Source organism: Gouania willdenowi, unplaced genomic scaffold (genome assembly GCF_900634775.1).
Source record: "Gouania willdenowi unplaced genomic scaffold, fGouWil2.1 scaffold_313_arrow_ctg1, whole genome shotgun sequence".
Classification (NCBI taxonomy): domain Eukaryota; kingdom Metazoa; phylum Chordata; class Actinopteri; order Blenniiformes; family Gobiesocidae; genus Gouania; species Gouania willdenowi.
The window spans coordinates 100,900-128,492 of NW_021145074.1; the positions used below are offsets into that span (position 1 = coordinate 100,900).

Genomic DNA, 27,593 nt, shown 5'->3' on the forward strand with positions numbered 1-27,593 from the left:
TCAACGATACTATAAGGGTTAAACCATAGTATCTGTTCCCACTGTTAAAAAGCTACAAAAGCATCAACAAAATTATACTCCAGCAGTAAAATCTGATTATGAAAGAAATAATTCAGAACATATCCCAGCATTAACATTGGCACTATAGATACTGGTATTACATAATATATGCGTCTGAACGCAGTCACCACTATAAGTCTTCCCATGAAGCACGAATTTACAATACACCCATATGCTTTTGTTATTCATTTAAAGTGATCAAATCTCACTTATTGACGAACATCACAAGTTCTCTCCTCGAGTTCTTGTCAATTTAGTTCAATCTTGTAATTTGTCCCAAACAATAGGATCGTATTGTTCTCAAAATGATCAACCAGTTAGAAACTCATGTCAGACCTTTAGAGTCCTAACAATTCAGACTATCATCAATTGAGACATCAACGTAGTAAAACATGATTAATGTGTTAACACACTATTATCATGTATTTTTCTTTCTTTTGTGGAATCCCACGTTATCTCGTAACCATGCTAGGAACGTCAGAAAATTCTACAATCTTAACACGCAGTCAGCTAATAACACATAAAGCCACCCAGAGCCAGATTGTTGTGCTGTGTTGTTTTTACCTGTCATCACCAGAGTCCACTAAGTTTCCCGGACAACGCCGAAATGACGCTGGATTTCGCCGTTACCCGGAAAAGGGGGGAATGTAGGAACCCTGGTCGATGGTCAAAAGGCGGTAAAAACACTGTCGCACGTTTGGAATTTTATTACACTTTTATGACTCAAAAACAGACAATGGAAAAATGGACCAAGGAACATTTCTTCAAATCCCAGCCCTTCTGCCTGCAGACTTTTTGCTGACACCCATCCTCCCCAAAGAACAGACATCCCACAGAGATAACAGGGATGTAACCTGACACCCTACACCAGAGACATCCTCTTCAACATGAAGATTAAAAAGGAAGAAATAAAAATAAAACCTATACACCATCTGATGCTTTAAAGGCAGAACTGTGATTTAAACGAATTTCAGACATGGGACCTCGATTTTAACCATTTGTCTACAGGAAAGAGACTCATCGTGTGCCTCCATCTGATATGTTTAAGCACTAATGCAATCACATTTCAAGGGAAATGTTTATAACTTCATATTCCATGATCATTGATCAAAAGTGTATTTGTCCTCCTTTGTTATGCTTAAAGCTAGAAATCATTCAAATCAGTCATTTAAGGGATAATCAATTGAAAGTCATTTTTCAAGGGTTCATGCAGTTGGCACACACCCATGCTCCATTTTAGACCTAACATGGTAACACCCTATCTAGTTTTATGACTCTTTGTTTAAGAAGCACATGTGGGGATAGCCACACCATCTTGTCTTCTTTACAGGAAAGTTAAGCCTCCCGCTTCTTTCTGCCAGCCAATCAGGTTTCACTCATTCCCACACTGCAGATGTGTTGTGACCAATCAGATAACCTCTTGACATGTTTATAAAAAGGCCTCGCTTCCCCCATCACACTCTCTTGCTCCACGCTCTTGCTCCGCTCTTACTTCTCTCTTGTCCTCCTCTTTGCATCTGACTTAACAGTTAGATGTTATTCAGTTTAGTGATGCGGAATTTTTGAGATATTGATTGAACTTCTCTCCAGTCAGGAAGTGGCTACCAGCCACTTCCATAATGACTAACTTTAAGTTTTATCTCCATTTTTGAAATTAACCAAGCAGTTTTTAATTTTTGGAACAAATCAATTTTTATAGCCTCCCATGAGTAAGCTTTAACGAACTCTAGCATCTTTGATTTGAGAACATGTTAGTTAAACTACCCATCGACGTCCAGAAGTGGTGCCGTGTAGGAGAACCAGAACCCCAGCCAGGCCGACAGTATCCCGCGGGCCCGTACAGTGAATGAGCGGAAAACGTCTTCGGAAAAACGCAGGAAAAGCTTTTTCCCCACACACTGCTGGTTACGCAGAAGGAGCTGTCATCATCACGCCTGTTCGAAGGAGGGTAAAACTGCACGCACACACAATTCTGGCAAAAAGGTGGTTTATAACTTAACAAATTCTCTCAATCGAAAATTCTAGATTCATAGTCCATATTTTTCATTTTGGTAAAGTTTTATTAATTTCATTACTTTAACTTTCCGTTTTCCTTCCTCCTCTTCCTCAGAGCGTTAGGAAATCCCTATAAATCCCAAACTCACGCAAACATCTAAAACACTCAAAATGTGTAGATACCATACAGCTGTGTTAAAATGTACATTTTGTGTGATACCAATGAGTCAAAATAACTGTGAATAATTGTGAAACTGCCTAATTTATCATCGTGGTAATAGCCTGTAAAATAAACATGTACATATTGTAAACGCTGTGTTTTTGTTGACATTTAAACCTTTATTAAACCTCTATTCTGACGTCAAGAACCCACTACAAAACAGGGAACTGTAACAATTAATTAAAATAAAGTGATCTAGGACACTTAAAACTCAATTCTAGATGGCACCTCTGGCAACGAACATATTAAAATTTAATAATTAATATTTTTGAATATTAATCATACTTTGTTCCCCTACAATACAGTATACCTGACTCAGCACTGCAGACTACCTGTATACATATACCTGACTCAGCACTGCAGAAGCACATGTGGGTCGTACCATTTGCACTGTTTTAAATTAGAATTGTAATTGTGTAATTGATCATTAAATAAAATTATGGTATAATTATAATTGTAACTGTAAAGTTGAGATAATTGACATTGCAATTGTAATTGCCATGAAAATGTTATAAAATATTATAATTTAGTACTAAACTAGGGAATCATGTTACAGTTCTATGTACAGTTCTACATATACTGTATGTAGTTAATAATTATTAAAATATGTTTCATATAATATTTTCCCACACTTTACCATTTAAAATCTATTAAATCTAGAGTTATAGGGACACAAAAAATGCTCTTACTTCCATACCATAAATATTAAAACCTATATTATCATTAATTATGAATCCTAACAAGGAAACCAATAGATAGGAAATACATTAGATGTTAAACATTTGTTGTTAGTGTATTTTACAACTGATTTAGGACTCGTTAGCATTAAATGCTAACAGAAAGCTAACACAAGATGAAGGTTAACTTTTATTAGGTTATTTAATTCAGGTTCAGTAATTGTGATTAATTGTAATTAAACATTAGTAATTAAGAACATAATTGTAATTGAGTTTCTGAGGATAAAAAAAATATTATTATTCAACTGAAAATGTAATGTTAAGTGAAAAATGTAATTGAGGCCAACCCTGCAGCTCAGTAAGAACAGCTGTGTGTGCTGTGTGTCCTATCCTTCAGAATAAAAGTCAACTTCCACGTGGTGGAACCAGTGACCACAGAAGTGTGTGATGATGAAGATGATGGAGAAACTCTCCACAGACGTGAGGCCTTTGGTCAGATATGTGCAGCAGGTACTGAAGGAGACCACGCCCCCTGCTGTCACAGCTGGGAGTTACCATGGAGACGCTTCAGCTCACTTCCCTGGTCCTCTGTAGACTTCACAAACCAGGAACGCTTTCCATTAAAGTGTGTGAACAAAACCATTAGCCCCACCCCCTGTAGGTAACAGTGAGTAAAGGCCTTAGTGAGAATTGACCTCACAACCCCTGGTTTACGAGACCAGTGCTCTAACCGCTGAGCTAATGCTACAATAAATCTGAAAACAATACCGTAGATACCCGGTTCAATCCTGCTTAATCCCAGGTTATCACATATACAGTCACTGGTTATCACCTGTACATCACTGTAAATAAATAAAACTAAAATAAGTCTGCAATCATAACTGGACATCACGAAGCCATCAGCAGACTGTACGTTTATGCAAAACTATCATACAAACATAATTAACCAGAGATCGCCAGACACGCACACAGACACAGACAAATCACATGCTGTGCAGTAACATCTAATTAAAAGCTGTTTTCTAGTATATACATTGGTTAAGATGGTGTTTTTTTAATGAACAGTTTCAATGGACAATATAGATGAATATAGTTTATATATATATATATGTATTTTAGATTTATATATATATATATTAGATTTATATATATATATTAATACATATATAAATATTAAATTTATAGATATATAAATCTAACATATATATACATATATGTATGTTTGTATATATATATATATGTTAGATTTATATATATATATATATATATAAATTTATATATATATATATATATATATATATATATATATATATATAAACTGTATTCATCCCTCAGACTTACTCTTGCCCATTGAAACTGTTCATTAAAAAAACACCATCTTAACCAATGTATATACTAGAAAACAGCTTTCAATTAGATGTTACTGCACAGCATTAAAGGGTTGAAAAACCCTGTCAAGCCCTCCTGAGTTCAATGAGTTCAGATGTAGATATGATATTCCAAACACTGTAGTTTTTAATGCCAGATTAAAAAAGGAAATTGTTAAAAAAAAATGTAATATTTTTAATACAGAGAAAACAACCATTCACAAATCACAATAACATTAATAACTATAAATAATATCACCACCACCTCCCACCCCCAACAAGTATAAAATAGAAAAATTCCCAACAACACACAAATATAAAATACTTGAAATATATACTTTTTTAAAAAACTTAAAAATATCTATTATTTACAGTTATTTACAAATTTACAAACTATTTTACAAATAGCAAATTCAGCCCTGTGATGAGAGTGGAGGAAAGAGGTTCCTCATTTCCCACTTTATTTACTTTTTGCCATAATTGCGCTCCTCCAGTAAAGCCCTCCACTCATCATAGGACTGAGTCTCAGTCTCTTCACAATACCAGTTGCCAAAATACTGGCGATGTGTAGGAGGGTTCCTGTCCTTTTTGCACTTGCTGCAAACTATAGTGTCTTTCTTTTTGGTGTATTTTCTTTTAAAAATACCTGACTGCTCTGCCTCCATTTTTCTTTTCCTATACTGCTGTGTGGTGTAGGGAACCGCTTGAGGTGTTACCTGTGTCTGAAATGTTAGAGGGGAAGTAATTAAGGGTTTTGGAGGGGCAGGTGGAACAGGATGAAAAAAGAGCAATGTCTGTGGTGGTGGTGGTGGTGGCTGAGATGGTGGTCTTCCTTTAAGTTGTGCCTGCCCAGCAGTGTTCGGTGGCAGCACAAAAGGATGAGGCTGAGCTAAAGAGCCAAATGTAAAAGTTTGTCCTTTCTGCAGGGCAGGTGGAAGTCTTGATGGAGCTGCCATTGGGGCCTGTAAAGCTGGAAGACCCTGCTTTAAAATATCCTGCTCCTGTGCCTTGCACCGCCTGCAGTACCTATGAAAACACAAAATAATTTATATGAAAACAAAAGTTTCTACATTGTAAAATGCACAAAAAATGTAATCTTGCTTTTGATGTGATTTACATAAGACAAATATGTCCCCGAGGCCTTAATCTGGAATATGTAATAAAGTTTCATAAACAACAAAAAAAAGTCTCATAATTAGTGGTCAACAAAATCAGCTCTACATAAAATATGTATATTTATATAAATCCTACTCACCACTGTGAAACTGTTGCAGCATTTACTTCAGGCAGCTGTATAGTGGTCTCGCTCATCAGCCTGGCGTTTGTGACTACGCACTCCCTGATGTTTTTGTACGCGCGTATCACCACAGTGTATCTTGACAGCTTCTTTCCCTCACAGCGCACAGTGCTCGGGTAGATGGCAAAAAGCTTGACAAAGATCGCCTCAACCACTCTGTTGCAGTCGGGCCACTGTGCAGGACTGTGAGCCCCGACGAAAGACCTGTAGTTAAAAATAATGTATGCTTTAAAAACATTACAATAATGTGTGACTTACATTATATTTAACTTTTTTTTACATAACCCAGATATTGTGTTTTCCTAGTTTAATTCACCTTTTGGTGCTCTCCACACCTGGAGCCACAATCTTCTTCGTAGCCCGGAATCGTCCCTTGCTCAGGCTGGTCTGGTGTCGAGCTGGGTAGACAGTTTTTTTTTTGTCATACTCCCCCAGTTCCTGCCACAGAGCAATGACCTGACTACATTCCTCCTGAGTCAGCGCAAGACGGTGGTCTCTTAGTCCAGCCAAGTAATCAGCCAGATCCTGCACTGCGCCATACCCTTCAATGTTATCAGGGCCAACCCAATCCTAACAAAAACAAAAACAAGAAAAAAGAAGCACTGATGACAGCAGTGCACACTCATCAATCCAAGCTATTGCAACTTTTCTTTGTTTTTCTTTAAGGTAAACAACTTCTTACATGGCATGAGGAGGAGTGTGGAGATGGATCAGTAGATGGCGCTGATGCTAAAAGAAAAAGACAAGTATTTAGAGTAAAACATTTTAAATTTAAAAAAATAAGCAAAACGTGAGATTTTAGAAACAGTTGTGTAAAACTCACTAGACTGTTCTGCAGGAGAAACTGTTTGTGTGGAATGGGGGAGCAGAGCGGTCACAGCAGGTGAAGGAGCTGCAGAAGCTGATGATGAGGCGACATGTGACTGAGTCACTGGCAACAGAGGGATAACGGGGGGAATGGGAGGCACAAAGGCAGTAGCCTGAGGAGATGGAGCTGCTGAGGAACCAGGAACAGCTGCAGATGCTTGTGAGGCGAGAAGTGCTTGCTCTGCCTCTAGTGTGGGTACTGTCATGTCCTGTGAAGCCCTCATCTATCTCAACTTCAGTGGTCTCAGACTCTTCAATGACCACTTTGTAGTCCTGCAGAACTTTGCCAGTTTGCTGATAGAGGTATTCCACACCTATAAGCTCACCTTCAAAATGATGATTTAACAAAACAAGACAAAAAAAAGAAAAGAAAAGAAAAAGCACAAACAAGAACACAAAAAAGTTAAACATTAGATGAAAGCATAAGTTGAAGAAATCAAAAACAAACAATCATATAACAATAATCAACCTGTGTATTGTCTTGGCCCGACATAAGGGATGATCTTTTCGCCCAGAACCTCCTCTGCTAGGGTGTTAGCAGCATGACGGAGCAGATGGTTGTATGAGCACGACTGCTCATCCTTTGATGCTGCCACAGCCCGGTCCTCATTCCACCTTGATAGCCCATCCAAAAGATAGGCCTGGAAGAAGACATCACTTGCCAGGGTCCCTATAAAGTAATTCAGAAAACAGAGAATAAAAAAATATTCATCATACATATTGTTCCAACAACATATTTCTGTTTATAATCATTAGAAGACTTGCAATTAATCTGATTCTTTAGGATCCGTCATGTTATATTTCAGTGTAGTCACAAAATACTTTTGTAAGAAAAACAAAAACAAATAAAGTATGACAATGTTTACCAGGGATGAAACGGTTCAGGTGAAGATGAAAAGACTCCAGTGACGTAGAACCTCGGGCACAGCAGTACGTGGGCAGACGGTGACCTCCCTTCAGGACATTTCCCGTCTGCAGGTAAAGCTGGATCCCTTGTGGATCCTGGATGCAGGTGACATGTTTCTTCTGGGATTTAACGATTTCACTCATTCTTGCTGAGTTTATCAGTGGGACTCCCAGAGTGTCACGACCGTTGTCACCATCCAAGCCCTGGATGAGCCTTTCAATGAGAACCTGTGTCTCCCGAACACCGCGGGTGGTCCTCTTGCAGTGCAGGGCAAGCTCACTTTGGCTGATAGACCGGAGTACATCTGCCTCAGATGGAGTTCGGCCTTTAGCTTCTAGCTCTGACTGCTTTGCTATTTTCAGGGCCTTCAGGTCGTCTTCATCCCACATGAAGATGCAGTGGCTGAGGCGACCCATGAAAGTGGCATACAGCTGGTGGGAATCAGTTGTGCAGCCAACCGAAAACCTCCTCATAAAGTGCCAAATCGACATAGAGCACATCAGGAGGAGGTACCCCAGCCATCCTGTATCTCCTGACCAGCCCGTCAATCATTGGCCCGAGGCCAAACCCCTCACTGGCAGTGAGCACAGACATGATGACCTGTCCATGCTCATTTCCAACATTTGTCACCCAGGTCGCAGTTCCAAAGCTCCTCCCTGCAAGTTTGCGGGCAACTTTTTTCATAGAGTCCATTTTTAAAATGCGGCCAAGTTGGGACGTGATGGCTGCTTTAATTTCTTCCAGCCTCTGAAGAACATCCTGGGCGTACACCTGCATCAGCCACCTGTGTTTAGGAACAGTAAGCATTGCAGGTGTGGGTGGAAATGTCACAGGACTAATCAGACCCTTCTCCATGGCACTCTTCACTCCTCTGCAGTCTGTCAGGTACTGCACCGTCTTCTGCAGCCAGATTTCAGAGTGACGCTCCTGCAGCTTCCTCTGAATCTGACTGCTGCTGTTTCCCAGGCATCAAACTCACAACCTCCATATCACAAGCAAGTTTGGATGTTAAAATGGATGGAAACTGCATCCTGTGGCCAACATCAAGCTGTGAAATGATGCCATGGCTCCAGCTGATGACCTTCCTCTTGCATCTATTGCAGGCAAGATATTCAGATGCCATAAAATAGATGGTGCCTAAACTCACCACCTGTCTGATCTTCTGATGCAGACCAGCTGAATACAGGAGCTCTTTGTGACAATCTGAGTGAGGACACATCAGCTTTACTTGCCAAAGCTTTCGAGGCATCCAGAGGAACAGAGGATGGCTAAAGTAGTTCTCCAGCCGAGGGACATTTTTGGCCTGCAATGGCACCTGTGGAGGATACCACCAAAGTTTGTCCACTCTGTTAAAGTCCAACTCCGGGTGTCCCTGTGCTGTCCACTTGAACAGAGCCTTTGACATCCACTTCTGGTCTACTTCAGGGAGCGTCTTTATCCAGCCAGCTGGAAGACAGACTCTCTGTGCTAAAACACGCACAAAAAAATGCAAAAAACATAGATGAAAAATTAAAAGCAAATATCAACATAAACAAAATATTTGAAAGCTTCTGAAATAACATATGAATGCAAAAGACATAAATACAAAGGAGGTACATAATATACATTTATTTTTCATTTATAATGTAAATGCAAAAACTAAATGAATAAATAAAATCAATGATCAAAGACTGATATTTTTTTTAAAAATAATGTAATGTTGACTAACTTGTCGTTTGGGCCTCTTCCCATCTTAAGACCTCTGCCAGCAAAGTGATGTCATCAGGCTCAGACACAGGTTTGCCGGGGGCAGATGAGGAGCGTCCAGGGGCAGAGGAGGGTCCCGGGACTGCAGAGGTGGATGGAGTTTCCTCCACAAAGGACGATGAGGGTACAGAGGCGGGAGGAGTTGAAGCGGTGGGGCTACTGATGGTGGACGAGGGCTGCGTACGTGCATGCGTCAAAGCTACCAAAAAAAGAAAAAGAAAAAGCATCACAACTACTGAATGGCAGACAAATAATAAATTAATGTATGTATGTATGTAACATGTAATCACATGTTTCCTTACATGGTCTGACTTTCATTGGAGACACCAGCCTTTTCATCATCTTGGTTAAGTTTTGCTCGCCTTTCCTGACCAAGAGGGAGGACAGGGAGGCAACAGAGGAGCATTTCTTAGGAGAAGGCTGTGATCCTTTACTCTGAATAGAGCTCTGTTGTGTGGTGACTGTCTGCTGAGACTTTTTCTCAACATACTGCTCTTCCTTCATAGCAACAGCAATATTGCCTGAAGGAAAGAGCTCCACATACTCCCTGAAACACTGCTTATTGTGGGCATGATCTGTTGAATCCTTGCTGCCTCCTGTGGGATCCCTCCTCATAGCAGCCACAAGGTAAGCAGCATACCCGAGAGCATTCTCCAGCACCCACTTGAAGGTCTGTCCGCGGAAAACACCAAACTGGATTTCAAAGAAACCCAGTAAGTGTTTTCTGTTGGATGGATCTCCTTTGTGCTCCAGCAGGTTGCTTCGAGCCTTATCCATCACAGCCTCCGGGGACAAGGGTCGCATCCATGGCTTTCCCTTATTAGCCTTTTTTATTTCCGTTGCCTCAAAGGAGTCAGATATTTTTAAGCTACCATCAGCCCGTCTAAAAAAGTGGGGTTCCATCTGTTTGACAAAGAAATAAAAAAGACTGAATAGGCATTTCAGCAGTTGCTTAGTTGTAGTAGATGAGCAGATAATGTTTAATTAACAGTAAATATTTGCATACACTATGTACACACGCTGACTTAGAATTAACATGTTATTCCTAACACAGCTAAGTTTTTAATTAGCAAACTTGTTAAAAAAAAAAGGAGGAGCTAGATGCTAACCTCAAATAAATACAAAAAAGTACTGAATTATCTACACACATTTGCCCTATCAGGGGGAAATGAATGAATAAACGATTGACTGACTGACTGACTGACTGACTGACTGACTGACTGACTGACTGACTGACTGACTGACTGACTGAATGAATGAATGAATGAATGAATGAATGTTTGATACACAAATCTACAAATAAGTGGAACACAGTTTAAGAACACAGTAAATAAATAATACACGCTTCCGTTTGTAACATTACGTTAATTGATGAATTACGCTACCACTTGAAAATAAATCTTAACACTTTGCCGTGACTTAAAGCACTATAAACAACGAGTTTGTGTGAAAACAACCCCAGAAAAACAGGTAGAGTGGGGGGTTGGGCCAGGTAAAAGCGTCGTAATTACGAGCTGACTGACTGACTGACTGACTGACTGACTGACTGACTGAATGAATGTTTGATACACAAATCTACAAATAAATGGAACACAGTTTAAGACAGTTGTAAAAGTAACAGAACTAAAGTAGGCGCGCTAAGTTACAGTAGTAACAGTAACCGTGTACCAAAAAAAAAAAAATTACACACTTCCGTTTGTAACATTACGTTCATTGATAAATTAAGCTACCATCGGAAAATAAATCTTAACACTTTGCCGTGACTTGAAGCACTATAAACAACGAGTTTAAGTGCTGAAACAACCCCAGAAAAACAGGTAGTGGGGGGTTGGGCCAGGTAAAAGCGTCGTAATTACGTGCGTGAATATAATAAAATGGCTCTCGCTAGACAGAGACCCTGCCAATTCATTTTTAAAAAAGTGTTTTAAAAACACAAATTACTTAGTTCATTGCACTTACCTTGTAAAAATCGATGTAATGTTGAGCGATGCTGTGGTACAGTGAAATCTCCGGTAATTTTCCAAGTCCGCTGGCTAAGAATGATGGAAGTCCTCTGATTGGTCAATTCTTGGTTGCTGTGGGGCGGGACTTCGGGAAGCGATTGGTCAATTCTTGGTTGCTGTGGGGCAGGACTTCGGGAAGTGATTGGTCAATTCTTGGTTAATTCTTGGTCACAAGTCGAGAGCTGATTGGCCCTCACTACCAAGAATTACCTCGACCTACAGCCGGTGTGTGTGTGTGTGTGTGTGTGTGTGTGTGTGTGTGTGTGTGTGTGTGTGTGTGTGTGTGTGTGTGTGTGTGTGTGTGTGTGTGTGTGTGTGTGTGTGTGTGATCCTCACACATAAGCTGCTGATCAGAGCAGACACACTCCACACTGCAGATGAAATGTGTCTTTTCAAATTCGTCAATTTATCTCGTTTGTTATCACTCTCTCTCTGACTCAGGGCAGACTGTGCACGGACTGAAAGCAGATCAAGTGAAGTCCAACACACACACAGAGTCAGAGGAACCTCTGTGACTCTGTTCCTCATGAACATGTTTGTGCCTTTATTCTGTTGCTTCTCCACCTCAGTCTTCATTTTTCCTCTTGTTTTGACAAAAGTCACGTTAAAGATTTCTGCTGGAATATAAAGCCATGGGACTTTATCTGCTCTCAGATCAAGAACACACGTTGATTTTTAATGAGCAGCTCCAGCAGCCAATAGTAATGCTTAAAACAGCTCATAAGATTGCTGTGTTGGTAGAAAGACCTCTGATTGGCTGACATCCATCCTGTATTGATAAACTTCATTTTCAGAGCCTGGAGAAGGAGAAGAGATTCACTGTGTACTCAGAACACTTTACACTAACCACCTGCTCCTCAACGCCACCAAGACCAAGGAGATGGTGGTGGACTTTAGGAGAACCAGGCCGCACCTTGAGCCTGTCAACATCAAAGGTGACTGTGTGGAGGTGGTTCACACTTACAAATACCTGGGAGTGCAGCTGGATGACAAACTGGACTGGACTGCCAACACAGAGGCCCTGTGCAGGAAAGGACAGAGCCGTCTGTACTTCCTCAGAAGGCTGGCGTCCTTCAACATCTGCAAGAAGCTGCTACAGATCTTCTACCAGTCTGTAGTAGCGAGCGCCCTCATGTATGCAGTGGTGTGTTGGGGGGGCAGCCTCAAGAAGAAGGACGCTGGACGCCTGGACAAACTGGTGAGGAAGGCAAGTTCTGTTGTTGGCACAGAGCTGGACAGCCTTACATCTGTGGCAGAGAAACGGACTCTGAACAGGCTACTGTCCATCATAGACAATCCACACCATCCACTGCACAGCGCCATCTCCAGGCAGAGGAGAACTTTAAATATTACAATATGCTCAGAGATGATTATGGACTTTTGACCAAATAACATAAAAAAAAAAAAAAAAAAACATACTGCAGCTTTAAGCAAAGGGATGAGTACTGCTGAATTTTCACCTGCCAACTTTCTGGGTGTTTAGAACCGTGATTGTTTTAACTCAACCATATTTTTACACATTTTTGCAGCTTCATAGGCCAGTTAGCTCAGCTGGTCAGAGCGTGGTGCTAATAACGCCAAGGTCATGGGTTCAAACCCCATACTGACCAGATATTAATCAAGGACCATAAACCTGCTTTCATATGTTGTAAATGTTAGTGTATGAGTCAGGAAAAAAAAGTTATGAATATGTATACAATAAACACAGATAAAGAATATCTAAACTGTTAATCATTCCCAAACCTGGAAGAAAATTCACAAATAGCCAAAAATCTAGAATGACTGTCAGTAAAGAAGCTTCTTTTTGACATCTTAATAAATCAGCAAGTAGGACAAATACCAATTTATTGATGAATAATCCCAGAACAATTTAGGTTAAAGATCACATTACTCCTGTATTAGCCTCTCTGCATTGGCTTCCCATAAAATATAGAATAGAATTCAAGATTCTTCTTCTCACTTATAAAGCCCTAAATGGACAGGAACCAGTCTATCTCAAGGAGCTTGTAGTGCCATACAATCCCCCCAGAACACTACGCTCTCAAAATGCTGGACTACTCTTTGTTCCATTTGTCTCTAGAAGTAGTATAGGAGGAAGAGCTTTCAGTTATCAGGCCCCACTTCTCTGGAACCATCTACCAACCACGGTTCGGGGGCAGACACCCTCTCTACCTTTAAGGTTAGGCTCAAAACATTCCTCTTTGGTAAAGCTTTTAGTTAGGAACCAGCTCATAGCTCATAGTTAAGATGCAATAGGCATAGACTGCCGGGGGGGGGGGTCTGGCATGCTCGGTTGGAGAGAGGTTGGAGAGGGCGTTAAGGGAGAGGTCATTTAGGTTAGAGAGGGACCGGAGAGGGTCCCATTCCTCTCTCAAACACTCCCTTTCTGTCTGCTTCTTCCCTTGTGTGTTTGCTCCTGTACTCCTTCTGGCTTTTGTCTTGCAGGTCCGTGGGATCCTCAGTGTGGAGTTACAGAGTCTCAACAACTCTGTCTCCACCCTTTCCTCTGCACACACCCAACACAGCATAACGTGGATGGCTGTTCATCATAGGAATGGGATCCACACAAGGTTCCTGCTGCTTAACAGAAGGTTTTCCTTGCCGCCATGATGAATTCATGTTGGGTGTGGGATACATATGTATGTGTATATACGTATATATTCATATGTGTGTATCCATAAAATGAAGAGTCCGTCCTTAGGACTGCTCTACTGTAAAGTGTCTTGAGATACCATTGGTTATGATTTGGCGCTATACAAATAAAAGATAGATATGATAGCTGAGACCCCCCCCCCCCCCCCACCCACACACACAGATATCAAAAAACGCAGAACCTGTCATGCCATCCACCAATCAGGAGCCAGCAGAAGGAATGTCAGTGTGAATTTCACTGTGACATCATCACACACTCTGCTGATGACATCATCAGGAGCTGGTCACACATCAAAGGACTCAGCAAAATATTGAGTATTCTTTAATGAGGGAAACCCTTCTGAGAGAGACACTATAACCCACAAACTCCTTGGACTCAGTGAATTTACTTAATCTCTGTCACTCTGACAACAGTTATATTTTTGATCTAATGATGGAAGTGCATCAGTTCAATGTAAAGAGTCTGGAACAAACATGCTTTGAAGCTCTGAAGGATCACCTCTGTCCAGAAAAATGCATTGGGCTGTGGCAGTTTACTAGAGTCTGGTATATTCCCATTTTGTTTCAACTGAAGTATGAGGCCTTTCACTTTATCTGTGAGAATTTTGAGGAAGTTTCACTCTGTGAAGAGTTTTTGCAGCTTGAGGAGCAGGAGCTGGCTGATATCCTGGGTCAGGATGACCTTACTGTGACCCAGGAGAGCACAGTTTATCAAAGTGTTTTAAGGTGGATAAACCACATGCCTGAGGAACGACAGGGAGCCATTTCTACTCTGTTACCAAAGGTACGACTGGGGCTGATGGACAAAAGTTATATCACAGACAATGTGCTTAACAATGATGTGGTAAAAACAAACCCTGAGTCCCACCTGTTGGTCTCTGATACCCTTAAAGTCATGTCTCAACCTTCGTTACTCTGCTCTGAGTCTGGGATCAACAACACCTTGTTTTGCCGTCGCTTGCCAAACGCCGGTTTACTGATGTTTAGAATATTTTCTAAGAACATAGAGGCCTTTGACTACAGAACTAACAGCTGGATCACAGTTCACACTCATCCTAGTCTGGATGATTCCATGACTCACTTATTCTTCTACAGCACTGTCTTCCTTGGTAGACACCTCTACATTGTGGGTGGTGGTTTAAGAATTACTGACCCCCATAACAGAGTGTGGAGGTTTAACCTAGTCACACACACTTGGCAGGAGATGTCACCAATGCAGGAGTCACGGCGCTGTGTGAGTGTTACCGTGCTAAAGGGATACATCTACGCTATGGGAGGCTACAGGGATGATGGTACCTCACACAGAACTGCTGAACGCTACCAGCCCAACATCAACCAGTGGACGTTCATTGCATCAATGAATGAAGGGAGGGTCAGCGCCAGCTGCACCACACTGAACAACAAGATTTACATATGTGGAGGATGGAGTAACTATAGAGTACTGAATACTGCTGAGTATTACAACCCAGACACCAACCAGTGGACACTGATCACTGCCATGGGAACACCTCGCTATAGACTTGGGGTCGTTGCATATACGGGCCACATTTTTGCAGTTGGAGGAAGCGATGGGTCCAGACATCTGAGGTCTGCTGAGGCTTATGACCCAGTGACCAACACCTGGTACGATGTCCCTGAAATGGTCCACACACACAGCTACTTTGACATTGCAGTGATGAACAAGCGGATCTTTGTTGTCTCTTGTCACACAAGAAACAGAATTGTTGAGTGCTATGACTACACTACAAATACTTGGTATGTGGTATTTTCTGGCATGGACCACCGCTATGAGAGGGTGAGATGCTGTGTGATTTCTGGACTTCCCAACATGGCTGAGTACTGTTCACCTTGTGAACCCATCATACCCAGGACACAGGTCTAAAAAAAGTCTAAACTAGATACTGAGACAGAGCAAATGTTATTTTCCATGATCCTAACTGGGAGTGTAACCTGCTCTGACCAGGTCTGTGTGTATCAATAAAAGTGTTTAAAGACATTAGAAGAACTAATGTGTGAATAAATGGATCAGTTCATGTCCCAGCTCAGATGGGATGGTTTTAATCAGCCTGGATCAACCTGAGTTGGTGATGATCTAGAAAAATAGTAAATTTTAGTGGTGACAACATATAGCAGACATGTAGATGTACTGAATTTAATTATAATTAATGTTGTGGTTAGCACGGATTTATTTTAAATATCAAGACAAAACAATGCAATTCTGCGACACAACAAACTATTGAAAAAAATAGAACCTATTTTAACGTTTAGAAGAATGCACTATAATACAATATAACACCTACAGACCAGGTTAGGTGTTCAGCCTAAGTTTTATTGTTAGACACGTTGTCCTAACCAACAGGACAGAGGAGTTCATCTGTTGACCAATATCATAGTTAATGTTGTTGTGGACTGTCCCAGAAAAGCTGCTGCTCTCTATTTGATCTTAAAACAAAGCCTTTGCTGCAAATTAGAGATAAAATATAAGAAAAAAACACTACATTTGAGGAGAATTCTTAAAACAAGAGACATTATCTGTTCATGCAGCAAGTTAAATTTACTAAACAAGAAATTTTGAAAAAAAAATGTTAAATCTTATAATAAGAAGGTCCTGATAAATATTCTAAAGGGTTAAAATAAGCAGAAATGGATGATTATTAGATTAAATTACTTAAAATCAAACTTCCTACAGCACAATAATAAGTGAAATATACTGAATATAAACTAATAATTCTTGTTAAATTTTTTTTGCTTTTTTAATTTATGTAAATGAAAGCTTCGGAACAAGAATAAAACAACTAATGTAAGTAAAAAATGACTCAGTATTAATGAAAAATGACTAAGCTGTTTCTTGATACAAGTTGACTCATCTTGAAATAAACCTAAATCTATATTAAAACTAAAACCAAAACCTTAAAACCAGTTTTTGTTCTTAGAATAAACATCTTATCAGAATCACAACCAGGAGTATGAGTACCATCAACATTTATTAACAGTATGAACCGTACACCAGAAACAGTGGTTGCTGCACACTTTTTATGTCAAATTTAAGACAATTTAAGACTTTTTTTTTAAAGCAAAACAAACAGCAATGAACAAAACACATAATATGCTGCTGTATAAAGTGCTGTGATTTGTCACGTGAAGAAGGCAAAAACAAAATGATCAAACATTTGTGCAACACTACAATGTAAAGTATTCAAACATGTCTCAGTTCAAGGTCCATCTAACATGTGAGACCTAAGGACACTGAGGGAAAACTTGTGGCGTAGCTAGCCAAGTCAGGCACAAAACAACTTATTCAAAGGCATTGCAAACAAAAACAAACACAACAGACCTGACAAAATGCTGCTTGACATTCACCTATTTTTCAACCAATGATTTCCAGAAACAGGAAAACGTAAAAACCAAATACAGATAAAAACGGTGTATTTCTGATTGGTTTTAAAATCACAATAATCCAAATAACAATGGAAACATTATGTTATTGTTTTGTTTGTTTGTCTTTTTTAGGTGACGACAGTTGCAAACACTGCAGCTTCTCTGTGAACTTGTAATAGAGAATAAGAACGCTACGTCAACTGTATAAACTATGGAAGTATATCTGTACCATAATTCAATTTAAAATCCATTAACAGAAATGCTTTTTCATTTTCAGAATATAGCTGCATTTTTAACTCATAAATAAAATGAATAATAAATCATCCATTTTCATTTTCTTCTTCCCTTAAACATGATGCTCTGGTGGGAGGAGTCAATGCAGACTGGAGAAGAATTACAAACGGTGGAAAATCAGATGATTTCAGGTCAAAATAATGTGAGCAGCTGATTTTCTGAGGGTGCACAGATCCTAGATGACTAAGATAGTTTATATTGGTTTCTAAGAAGGGTTTACAGATGAAAAGCTCTATTATAGCTACGTGTGTGCTAATATGCTAACAATTGTAATATACAGTTTTTAATAGCAGACATCATATTTACAGTCATAATATATTGTGTTTCTGGGTGTGTAAAGGTTTCAGATCATATTCTTTTGATATTATTAATAATAAAATTTTATAAATCTCCCCCATGTGACCAAACTCTAACACTGCATTTTTATTATTTCCATTCATTATTAAATAATGATGACATGTATGGTGACCATCCGTCTGGTTTTAGACATGTCCTCTTTTGTTTTTACCTGGTGTCGGGGCTGTGTGGGGATATTTAACAATTAATGACTTACCTCCGCAAAAATGTGTTCTGTCACCTGCAGTCACATATTTTTTATGGTATAGATATAGAATCAACTGCACTTTGTAAAAAAGACAAACAAACAAAATGATATAATATGCTACCATTGTTATTTTGAACATTTTTTTTGTATTTGATTTTTCTGTTTTCCTGATTCTGGTTTTAAAAAATGAAACTAAAAATAAAAATCATTTATTTCTCTTTTTTAATTTGATTTTGAAATGAAATAACCAAAGAATGACAGGCAGTGCCTACTCTAGCCTCTCTGGCCTTTTGGTGAACTCTAATAATTTTCATACCACGTAATTGACATTTACATTATTGTTATATTATTATTATTATCAGAATCATTCTTAACACTTGTATATTGGTCTTCACCATATGCACAAAAATGCTTTAAATAAGGAGAAAACCTTGAGCAAAATTACTTTTTTGACATTTTATTTGCTTTTGATAAAAAGTAAAGATTATTTTTAGTTTAAATACTTATGACTTAAATGTTTTACTTTTGATATTCATATTTTGTGAAAAGATGCAAAACTTCCAGATTTAACATAATATTACTGAATTTGCAGCAACGAACACTTATGAATTTAAACAATTACAGTTCACAGAGGTATTGCACAAAGAAACTATTTATTAAAATAGTGTCATTTACTGGTGGTGATTTATAAACAGCTTTAACCAACACAAGCTAAAAAAGCTCCATTCATTATATGAGGAGAGATTTGTCTCAAAAATATTCACTAATACATACGGAGCCCTGGAGGTGACATGGATAAAAAAATTGTATCTGGCATTGTAACTTAATTATCTCGTAGTGTAACTTACTTATTACAGAGACTGGTTCTGGGTCAGAGTTCATCACAATGACATCATCCACAGTGCTGGATATTCATCTGTTTATTGATTTTTACTGTGAAAGTGAGTCAAAATATAAAGATATTAATGATTTGTTTGCTAGTTGGCACAACTTTAACATGAGTGAAGGAGAGGTAAAGAGGATACTTTAGTTCTAGAGGACACAGTCGTCATAAAGCATAGCTTAGAGTCCTGGTTGAATTCATTAACAACAACTACAATACTACGGTAACTTCATGGATACCTGTGTATAATAATAATATTAATGCATTAGATTTTATTTAGTGCTTTTCATAGACACTCAAAGCTCTTTACATTGATGTGCATCATTCTTTCACTCCACACACAGTGGTGGTAAGCTACTATTGTAGCCACAGCTGCCCTGGGGCAGACTGACAGAAGTGAGGCTACCATAGTGAACCATCGGTCCCTCTGACCACCACCAACACTCACTCACACACTCCATTCATACGATGGCGGTACATGGACTTGAAAATGGTTGCAGACAATAGCCTTGATAGTTACTGACCCTCAAAGTAACACCACCAGTAATGTTACATACAGCACTAAGATAAGACTGTACAGTGAATAGTGAATGTGATCATGTCCCTCTGTCACACATTGATCACTTGTAGTTTTATGTCCAGGGGGATAAAAATACTTCCTGAGTGTTTGTGGAGTAGCTCAGAGACTAAACAGCTGTTCTGTGTGATCATGGTCCAGTGCAGTGGGGGCTTTGTCTCATGTCCTTTTTTCTATTATTCATACATAGTGTATATCTGTGTAGTGTCAAATGTGCTGATCAATCAATTCAACAATGTCAGAAGTATGCATTCATGTGTGAGCTTAAGTAGAGTTAATTATGGCCAAATGAGTATGTGTTTGAAGGTTGGATGTACAAATAGGTGTACATACTCTGTACTCTGTAGTGTTATAAAGGGGTTGATTTGCGGGTGCAAAATAAAACAGCGCGTGTGATTTCCCTGGTTTAATTCTATGGGACATGAACATGATAAATGTGTTTGTTGTTGTGTTTTTTTTTTTTTAAACTCACTTTTATATTTTTTTTGTTTGGTGTATTTTTCTGGAATGTATGTTTTTGGAAGTCATTATCTGTATTTGTGTATCATTCTGTTGTGTTTTTGTGCATTTTTTTTTTATAATTATAGTTATTTGTTGCCATTTTAGTATGATTCTGTTGTCATTTTGTGTATTTTTGTAGAAATATTTAGTTTTGTGTATTTTGAGTCATTTTCATATCTTTGTTGTATTTTTCTGTAATGTATGTTTTTTGGAGTCATGTGTATTTTTTATCATTTCAGTTGTCTTTTTGTGCATTTGTTGTGTTTTATTTTATTCATTTAGTATTAGTATATTTAAATAAATAAATAAATACAGTGTGTGTTTGTGCTCCGTGAAATGTTTAATACGCTGATAACCAAACTCCGTAGACATTGTAGCCAATCAGAAAAACAACCAAATAAAACCTAAAGTAAATTAAAGTATTATCTATAATTCGACTGTCTTTTAAAAAAAAAAAAAAAAAAATCACTGTTTACCTTTGAACCGAGTGGTCAGAGCTTAGCTTCCATGTACGACACCACACAGAATCTGCAGTTTTCCAGATGGAGAATTGAACAAGTTGAGGTCAAAACTGACTCTAGTGAAACAGCGCGTTATTGAGCAACAGTTATATGGTTTAAACCATGGGAAATGTGTCTGCAAAAGACTCACCAGTGGCTGATGGTTTCAAATGATCTATTCAGAGAGCTCCCGTGTTTGAGAAGCTAACGATAGCATGGCACAGGAGGAAGTGGAGGAGGAGTGGCCACACACGTGACTCTTGCTTGGGTGAGGAGCTCTGCAGTGAAATAGATATAGATGGTGCGCTAGCGCCCCCTCAAACCCTGAGGTCAAAAGTTGAATAGGTTTCATTTCGGGGCCGTCCAGAAGTGAAATAAAATTAAAATAAACATTTTGAAATGACCAAATTACTCCAAAATAACAGATACACACACTCGGGGTATTTGGAACCCGTTGACCAAGTTTCAGGTCGAACTTGCACCGCGTCTGGGAGATATTTGCTACACACACTCACATGCACACATCCACACAGACATCGATTGCTTTTTAGTTAGATGTCAGATATATTTGGAATGCAAATTAATTGCTAAAGATGAATAAATGAAGGCAAAACTATATTACATTGGGTGTTACACTGACCCAAACAGTGGTGCTTATGTTAAAATAACTAATTATTTATTATAATAAAGACAATAATATGAAGGCGTACAATAGTGTTTGATACATTTATAATGTCTACTGAATACAGAAAAAGATGATTTACATGGTAAACACTACTTTCAGTTCATTAAAGATAAGAACAATAGATTTTAAGTGTTTTAAGACAAACTAACATCAACTACTGCACAAAACAAGACAAACACAAGCTCACTGGGGACATCTACTGGTGAGATTTAGAGATATTACTTTGGTTGGAAGTTGTACAACTATTTAACAGTTGTAGTTAAGATGTGGAAATAGATTCAGATTTTTTTTTTTTTTTTTTTTTTTGCATTGTTTGCACAAGTAAATTATTATATTTTTATACTGGTTTATTTTTCATTTATCATTAAGTGTTACATTTAAGATAAAACAATATAACCTATATTTGTCCAACAAAGAGGACATTTGCAGTGTTTTAGCAGCAGTAGATAAATAAACAGGGTAATAAACAATAGGAGATATTTACACACACATGGTCCTGTACACAGTACAGTGAGAAAGAGGAAAGATATTGGTGCATGAAGGAACATTACACAATAAAAATAATAAAAAGAAATTCTTAAATTGTTAATTATTTATAATTTGTTATTCTAAAGTCTAAGTTTAGTTTTTTTTAATTCTTTGTGTGAGTGTGTGTGACCCAGGCTTTGTGTTGGCCAGCAGGTTGTGGGTTCAAGTCCAGCTCAAAGCAAGGAGCACGTCTGGTGACTCTGTTAAAATACACCAGAAATATCTATATAGAGGTACAGGTGACACTGTCTATGATATTTCACTATTGCTTTTTGCATCCTTTCCTTTGTGTGAGGGAGTGTAAAAATTGTCCCCTTGCCTTTGTGTAGCTAGCGCTCTACCATTTGAGCTAATTCCCCTCTCACTGAGAGGATTGGGAGTTGATGAAGTAGGTGAGTGTAGCTGCTCAACAGAACAAGAGTATTTAGTTACTTTGAAGGAGTAAACCAGGAACGCTGGTCAACACAGTGAAACTGTTCTTCCTGATGGACAAGCTTTTCCTACATGTTGGTGGATTCTGAAGAGAATTTTTCTTCTTCTAATCGTCAAATCATCTTCTTACAGAACATTCTAAGAACTGTTGGTGGAAGTATAAACTATTAGCTCTACATTACAGTAACAATCAATTTTCAGCATCCTGTTATCAGACCATTGCTGCTGTTAATAAATCCAATGTCTCATATTAATGATTTTGATTAAATATATACAATAAAACATATTACACACTTTCAAAATTGTCACACAACGTAAAGAGATTTTCTTGATTTTTTTTTTTTTTAAATTACCTGATATTTGTACAGTTTCAGTGATGAGTCAAAGGAATAAAATCACAGTGTAAAAAAACAATGAGCACTGGAATCAATGTGTCACATTTATTTATTTAACCAGATCAGATCAACAACTTCCTGAACTGTTGGTGTCCATTTTCCAGCTGACAGCAGGTTTATGTTGGAATCCTGTGCAGCCTGATCTCTGGGTTCTTCAGTCCAACACTGGAACCAGAAGGTGTCGTCACCATCCGTGTGTCGCTGGGATCTGAAGATGATTCCTGCTCCATGTCTCCATCCACACAGAGATGTGAGTGGAAAACAGATGAAGTGCTGAAGGTCTTCCCACACTCATCACATCAGAAAACATTTTTCTCATGAACGCGTTGGTGGAAATTAAGGTTAGATTTCCTCTTGTAAGATTTTCCACATGTGTCACATTTATGAGGTCTTTCTGATGAGTGGCTGGTTTGGTGATATTTTAATTGTTGATATGTTGTAAAACCTTTGTCACACTGGTCACAGGGACACACTTCATGTCCAGTGTGAGATCTCAGGTGATGGATGAGGGTTTTTTTGTGTTTATATATTTTCCCACAGTGGTCACAGTGATACAACACTGTTCTGGAGTGAGTCTGCATGTGCAGAGTTAAATGTGATCTTTGTGTAAAAGTCTTTCCACAGTTCACATCTGTGAGCTTTGATTCCACGATGAATGAGGACATGTAGACTGAGGTGTCCAGATTGACTAAAAGTCTTTCCACATTCATCACACGTGTGAGGTTTCTCTCCATTGTGAACAAGCTGATGGATCTTCAGGTGCTCTTTCTGAGCAAACGCTTTTCCACACTCGTCACAGATGAAGAGTTTTTCTCCAAAATGGATTCTTTGATGTCTAGTGAGGTTTGATTTAAAGCTAAAGGCCTTCCCACACTGGTCACATGTATGTTTAGCTTTAACTCCAGCTTGGCTCTGCTGTTGAACTCTTTGCTCTGAAGTTTTTCTCTTAGATTCATCGTCCTGAGAACGTTGAGGTGTCACTTTGTTCTGGCTTCCAGAGTCCTGTAGAACAGTTAGAGATTAAACACAGAGAAGGAACCAAACAAACATTTGTTTCTAAATGTGTTTCCTAGAAAGAACAGTGGCTGTTAAAGATGGATCAGACATAGCATTAGGCTTCAGTAGGAGATCAACTTCAATAGAACATCCACATGGACGTCAGGAACCAAACTTCAATCCATTCATTTCTCATCATGTTTCCTGTCACGGCTGAGTGGTTCCACAATCCTCCATTCACCTGTAACATCAGCATAGAATCAGCTCCACCTGAAGGATAGAAGAGACAGAATGAACATGAAGGATCTATAAATATTCATCCATCCTTTGCAGTGTCATCACTTTGAAATTGACTAAAATGATCAGTTTGTTCAGAGATCACATGATGTGGAGGAAAATATTTAGATTTTGTGGCTGAATAATTTAAATTCCCATTGATTTGTAAATGAAGGTCTTCAGTGGAAACAGTTTGACTTTGAGGTTTGACTTTGTTCTTACAGGATTAATGAACAACTTGTAATGAGCTCATGATTGGCTAATTATGGTCCAATAATATCTGTGTTAATAGAATCATAGACAGAATGACAGAATCTACCAATAAAAATAAAATCCACTGTTAAATGCAGAAAGGGGACCGTTCATTTGGTGCACCCCAGCACCCCTCCTGGTCCTGAGCTAAACAACATGTTGAAGCGTCCACCTGAAACACGTCTAAACTACCAAAATACTGAGCAGACCAGTTCCCACGTAACGTTTATGTGTCTGTGAAGCTACGGCCATTTCTGGTGAAGAGCTGCAGTTGTTCTGTTGTTGTGGACGAGACCAACGATGACAGGGATTGTAGAGTCTGAAACATCATAGGTTCATGATAACTTGATAGCTTCTAATACTGTACAATATTCTGCCCTCTAGTGGTGAAATAACTGATGCATTTGTTTTTGTTTAATCATTATAGTCTGGAATGATGTCATCAGGATGATTTAAATTAGTTTAATTTAAATGAAGTTGATCAAACTTAATCAATAAACCTGATCAGATTCAGTAAACTATTGATCCCTGAGGGGAAATATGTTGATATTAATGCTGCTCTCATACATCTTTATATGACATATATAATAAAAAAAAATAAGTTTTTGTTTAAATATAATTGTAATATATTTCTAAATAAATGGAAATTTTTTTTAAAAAATGAATCATTTGTGTGAATAAAACAGAAAACAAAATATCCCTGAACTTACTGATTAAAGTCAGGTCATGTTCTCCACCACAGATCCTGGATCAGTACCAGTAGTGGGCGGTTAAGGAAGAATTGTTGGTAGAATAGTGCACTTTGGGTTAAAAGCATGAAACTTGGTACATAGATGTCATGAACACTACTGATTATTTTAGGATGTGGATCCACCTCAGCAACCTCCCCTAGTGGTCGTTATGGCCATTTTTATCAAAATGGCCGTTAATTTATTGAAATACATATTGAAATCTGTAGCTGAGCTCATGCTGCTTTATAAACACATGTCTGTTTACATGTCAATCATGGGAGAAAGCTTCCTGGAGGCGTGGAGTCAAATTCGTCATCAAAGTGGGAACGCGTCATCAAAATGTAGCGAGGTGTTTGGGCTCACCCTGTAGTAAGAAAGGAGCAAATCACCCTCTAACTAACGATTGAGGGAATTAATTAAAAACTATATTTAGGACATGTGTATGAAGCCCTAATAACACTTTATCATGTTTAAAGCACAGAAAAGTTAATTTAGCGTAACATGTGACCTTTAAATAAACATTGTTATCGTCACACTAGCTCAGCATCTGATTTTGGGTTACACACACACACACACGCACACACTGTATAAAATGATCCAATTCAGACTAAATGTTAAAATGAACAAATTTAAATAGCGCTTTTATGACAAAGTCGTTTCAAAGATCTTTACAATATCATCTCATTCACACAAGATTATTACTAAATATGTAAATACATTTAAAATAAAACAAGCAGTATTTACTCACAGGATTCTGGAAAATCACAAAATGAGTCATTAAAGTTGACATTATTATTACTAGAAACTCACTTTGCTCTCCAACGTTGCTCACTGATGACATCTGCTGGTCAACGTTAATCTATATTATTAAAGCTACTTTAGTCGTTTCTGACGGTGCACAAGGAGATTCTGTAGAATGGTGGAGATTCTGCAGCTTTCATCTTAGCCTGAGTTGCCTGACAACCTCTCAACATTGAGCTTTCATCTTAGCCTGAGTTGCCATGACAACCTGTCAACAGTGAGCTTCCATTTTACCCTGAGTTGCCATGACAACCTGTCAACATTGATCTGTTCTAAGCTGCCTTTTGTGATTAAATGTGGGTCATATTATCATAGGAAGATCAAATATATTAAATTAAATAATGCTAAAATTTGATGAACATTAAATGAAATGTTAGGAAGAAATGGAAATTTTTTAAATATGTTCATGGAATGAAATCCCTTTTAACGATATACTGATCAGAATTAATCTGATGTTGATTATAGAAACTAAAATGTAGATGGAGGCAGAATTAGAGACTACACTTTAGAAGTTTTTGTCAAGTTTTGTCATTTTGAATTTGAGTTTTTTAATAACTATTCAACTTTGTAATTAATTTTAATGAAGTTCACCTTGAAATGTAACTTTCTGGTCAACAGTTCTTTAACTCATTTCAACTTTTAAAATGTTCAGCTCTTTGTTCATTTTCAGTGAATACCTTCAACTTTTCTGTATCTTTAACCGTTTCTGACTCACAGCCCTTCAATGAGTTCCATTTTTAGCTTTGACCAACTTCTAGAGTAGAGGGACAGCTTTACCTTCAACTCTTTGTCAACACATTGTCATAACTTCTAAAATATTCAACCTACAGTCCTAATGTTTTTAAAAGTAGTACTTCTATCTGTCTAGCTGCTCACAATAGCACATTTTAGCTGTAGGATAAGATGGTTTTAAATATCAAGCCTGAAGGGGATAACACACACACACACACACACACACACACACACACACACACACACACACACACACACACACACACACACACACACACACACACACACACACACACACACACACACACACACACACACACACACACACACACACACACACACACACTTACCTACAGGTCACAGGGGGTGGGGCTAATGGTTTTGTTCACACCCTTTAACTGCTCTACGATTGGTTTGAATGGAAAGCATCTCTGGTTTGTGAAGTCTACAGAGGACCAGGGAAGTGAGCTTTATCCTCCAATAAATAGATAAAAAATCATAGCTGATCAATCAGATTAAACGTAATGCATCACATCACAGCCGATCAATCAGATTAAACGTAATGCATCACATCAGAGCCGATCAATCAGGTTAAACGTAATGCATGACATCATTGCCGTTTAAACGTAATGCATCACACACACACACACACACACGCATTATGTTTAAACGTAATGTACGGCACCAAAACAGCGTTGAATGGAGGTTTTTTTTTTTTTTTTTACTTGTCTGCACATGCTGTCAAAGGTCAACACCACAGGAAGTGCAATCATTATGAGACAGCAATGCATATTTTGTTATTGCAATAAAATAGATTTATTTTATTGCTTAATTGTGACCATCACCAGTCCTCCCTAAGGAAGGGTAAGAAATATTTTATTATAGAGAGGATATAAAAAGGGAGAGCAGTGTTACACCTAAGTGGAGGGGGAGGTGGAAGGGGAGGGGAAAGGGAGCAGGGAGGAGAGACTCAAGGCAGGAAATAGAAAAGATGGGGAAGAATAGACTGTTTTGCAGTGAGGGTGAGATGTGAGGTTGTAGAATAAATTGTGCTTATTATGTTGTGTAATCCAGCCAGTATGGTGACAAGTGTGAAGCTTAGCTATAATGGTTGTCAAGTTTGTATGTGTTTGTATCACCACTGCCCAACTTGAAGGGCCAGAGAGGAAGACAGAGGACGCTGAGAACACCTCTGTGCTTGGTTGACAGTTTATTTGAACTGTTCCTTGGTTAAGCAGGTTTAAGCAGGTTGTTAACCTGGACAAAGGAAGAAGGAAAGTTAGAATCAAAGCATAAA

The 27,593-nt window shown here is 38.5% G+C and overlaps 2 protein-coding genes and 1 non-coding gene across 4 annotated transcripts; 1 reads left to right on the forward strand and 2 right to left on the reverse strand.

Moving 5' to 3' along the window:
- Positions 1 to 6,046: 6,046 nt before the first annotated feature.
- Positions 6,047 to 8,245, reverse strand: LOC114459443 (uncharacterized). Its single transcript, XM_028441700.1, has 6 exons — positions 7,904 to 8,245; positions 7,350 to 7,821; positions 6,953 to 7,153; positions 6,440 to 6,809; positions 6,299 to 6,345; positions 6,047 to 6,186 (listed from the first exon to the last, which is right to left on the reverse strand). The coding sequence occupies exons 1-5, from the start codon at positions 8,243 to 8,245 to the stop codon at positions 6,327 to 6,329; spliced, it is 1,404 nt and encodes a 467-aa protein (XP_028297501.1). The 3' UTR covers positions 6,047 to 6,186; positions 6,299 to 6,326.
- On the reverse strand, positions 8,099 to 11,241 carry LOC114459441 (uncharacterized). 2 transcript variants are annotated; one of them, XM_028441698.1, is made up of 4 exons: positions 11,096 to 11,241; positions 9,439 to 9,829; positions 9,099 to 9,335; positions 8,099 to 8,857 (listed from the first exon to the last, which is right to left on the reverse strand). In XM_028441698.1, the coding sequence occupies exons 2-4, from the start codon at positions 9,749 to 9,751 to the stop codon at positions 8,304 to 8,306; spliced, it is 1,104 nt and encodes a 367-aa protein (XP_028297499.1). In that variant the 5' UTR covers positions 9,752 to 9,829; positions 11,096 to 11,241; the 3' UTR covers positions 8,099 to 8,303. The 2 variants fall into 2 exon arrangements, with proteins under 2 accessions (XP_028297499.1, XP_028297498.1); XM_028441697.1 differs by having other exon boundaries at positions 9,439 to 10,039.
- Positions 11,242 to 12,675: 1,434 nt separating this feature from the next.
- On the forward strand, positions 12,676 to 12,749 carry trnai-aau (transfer RNA isoleucine (anticodon AAU)). The gene has a single exon. It is a non-coding gene; the product is annotated as a tRNA-Ile (tRNA).
- The last annotated feature ends 14,844 nt before the right edge of the window (positions 12,750 to 27,593 follow it).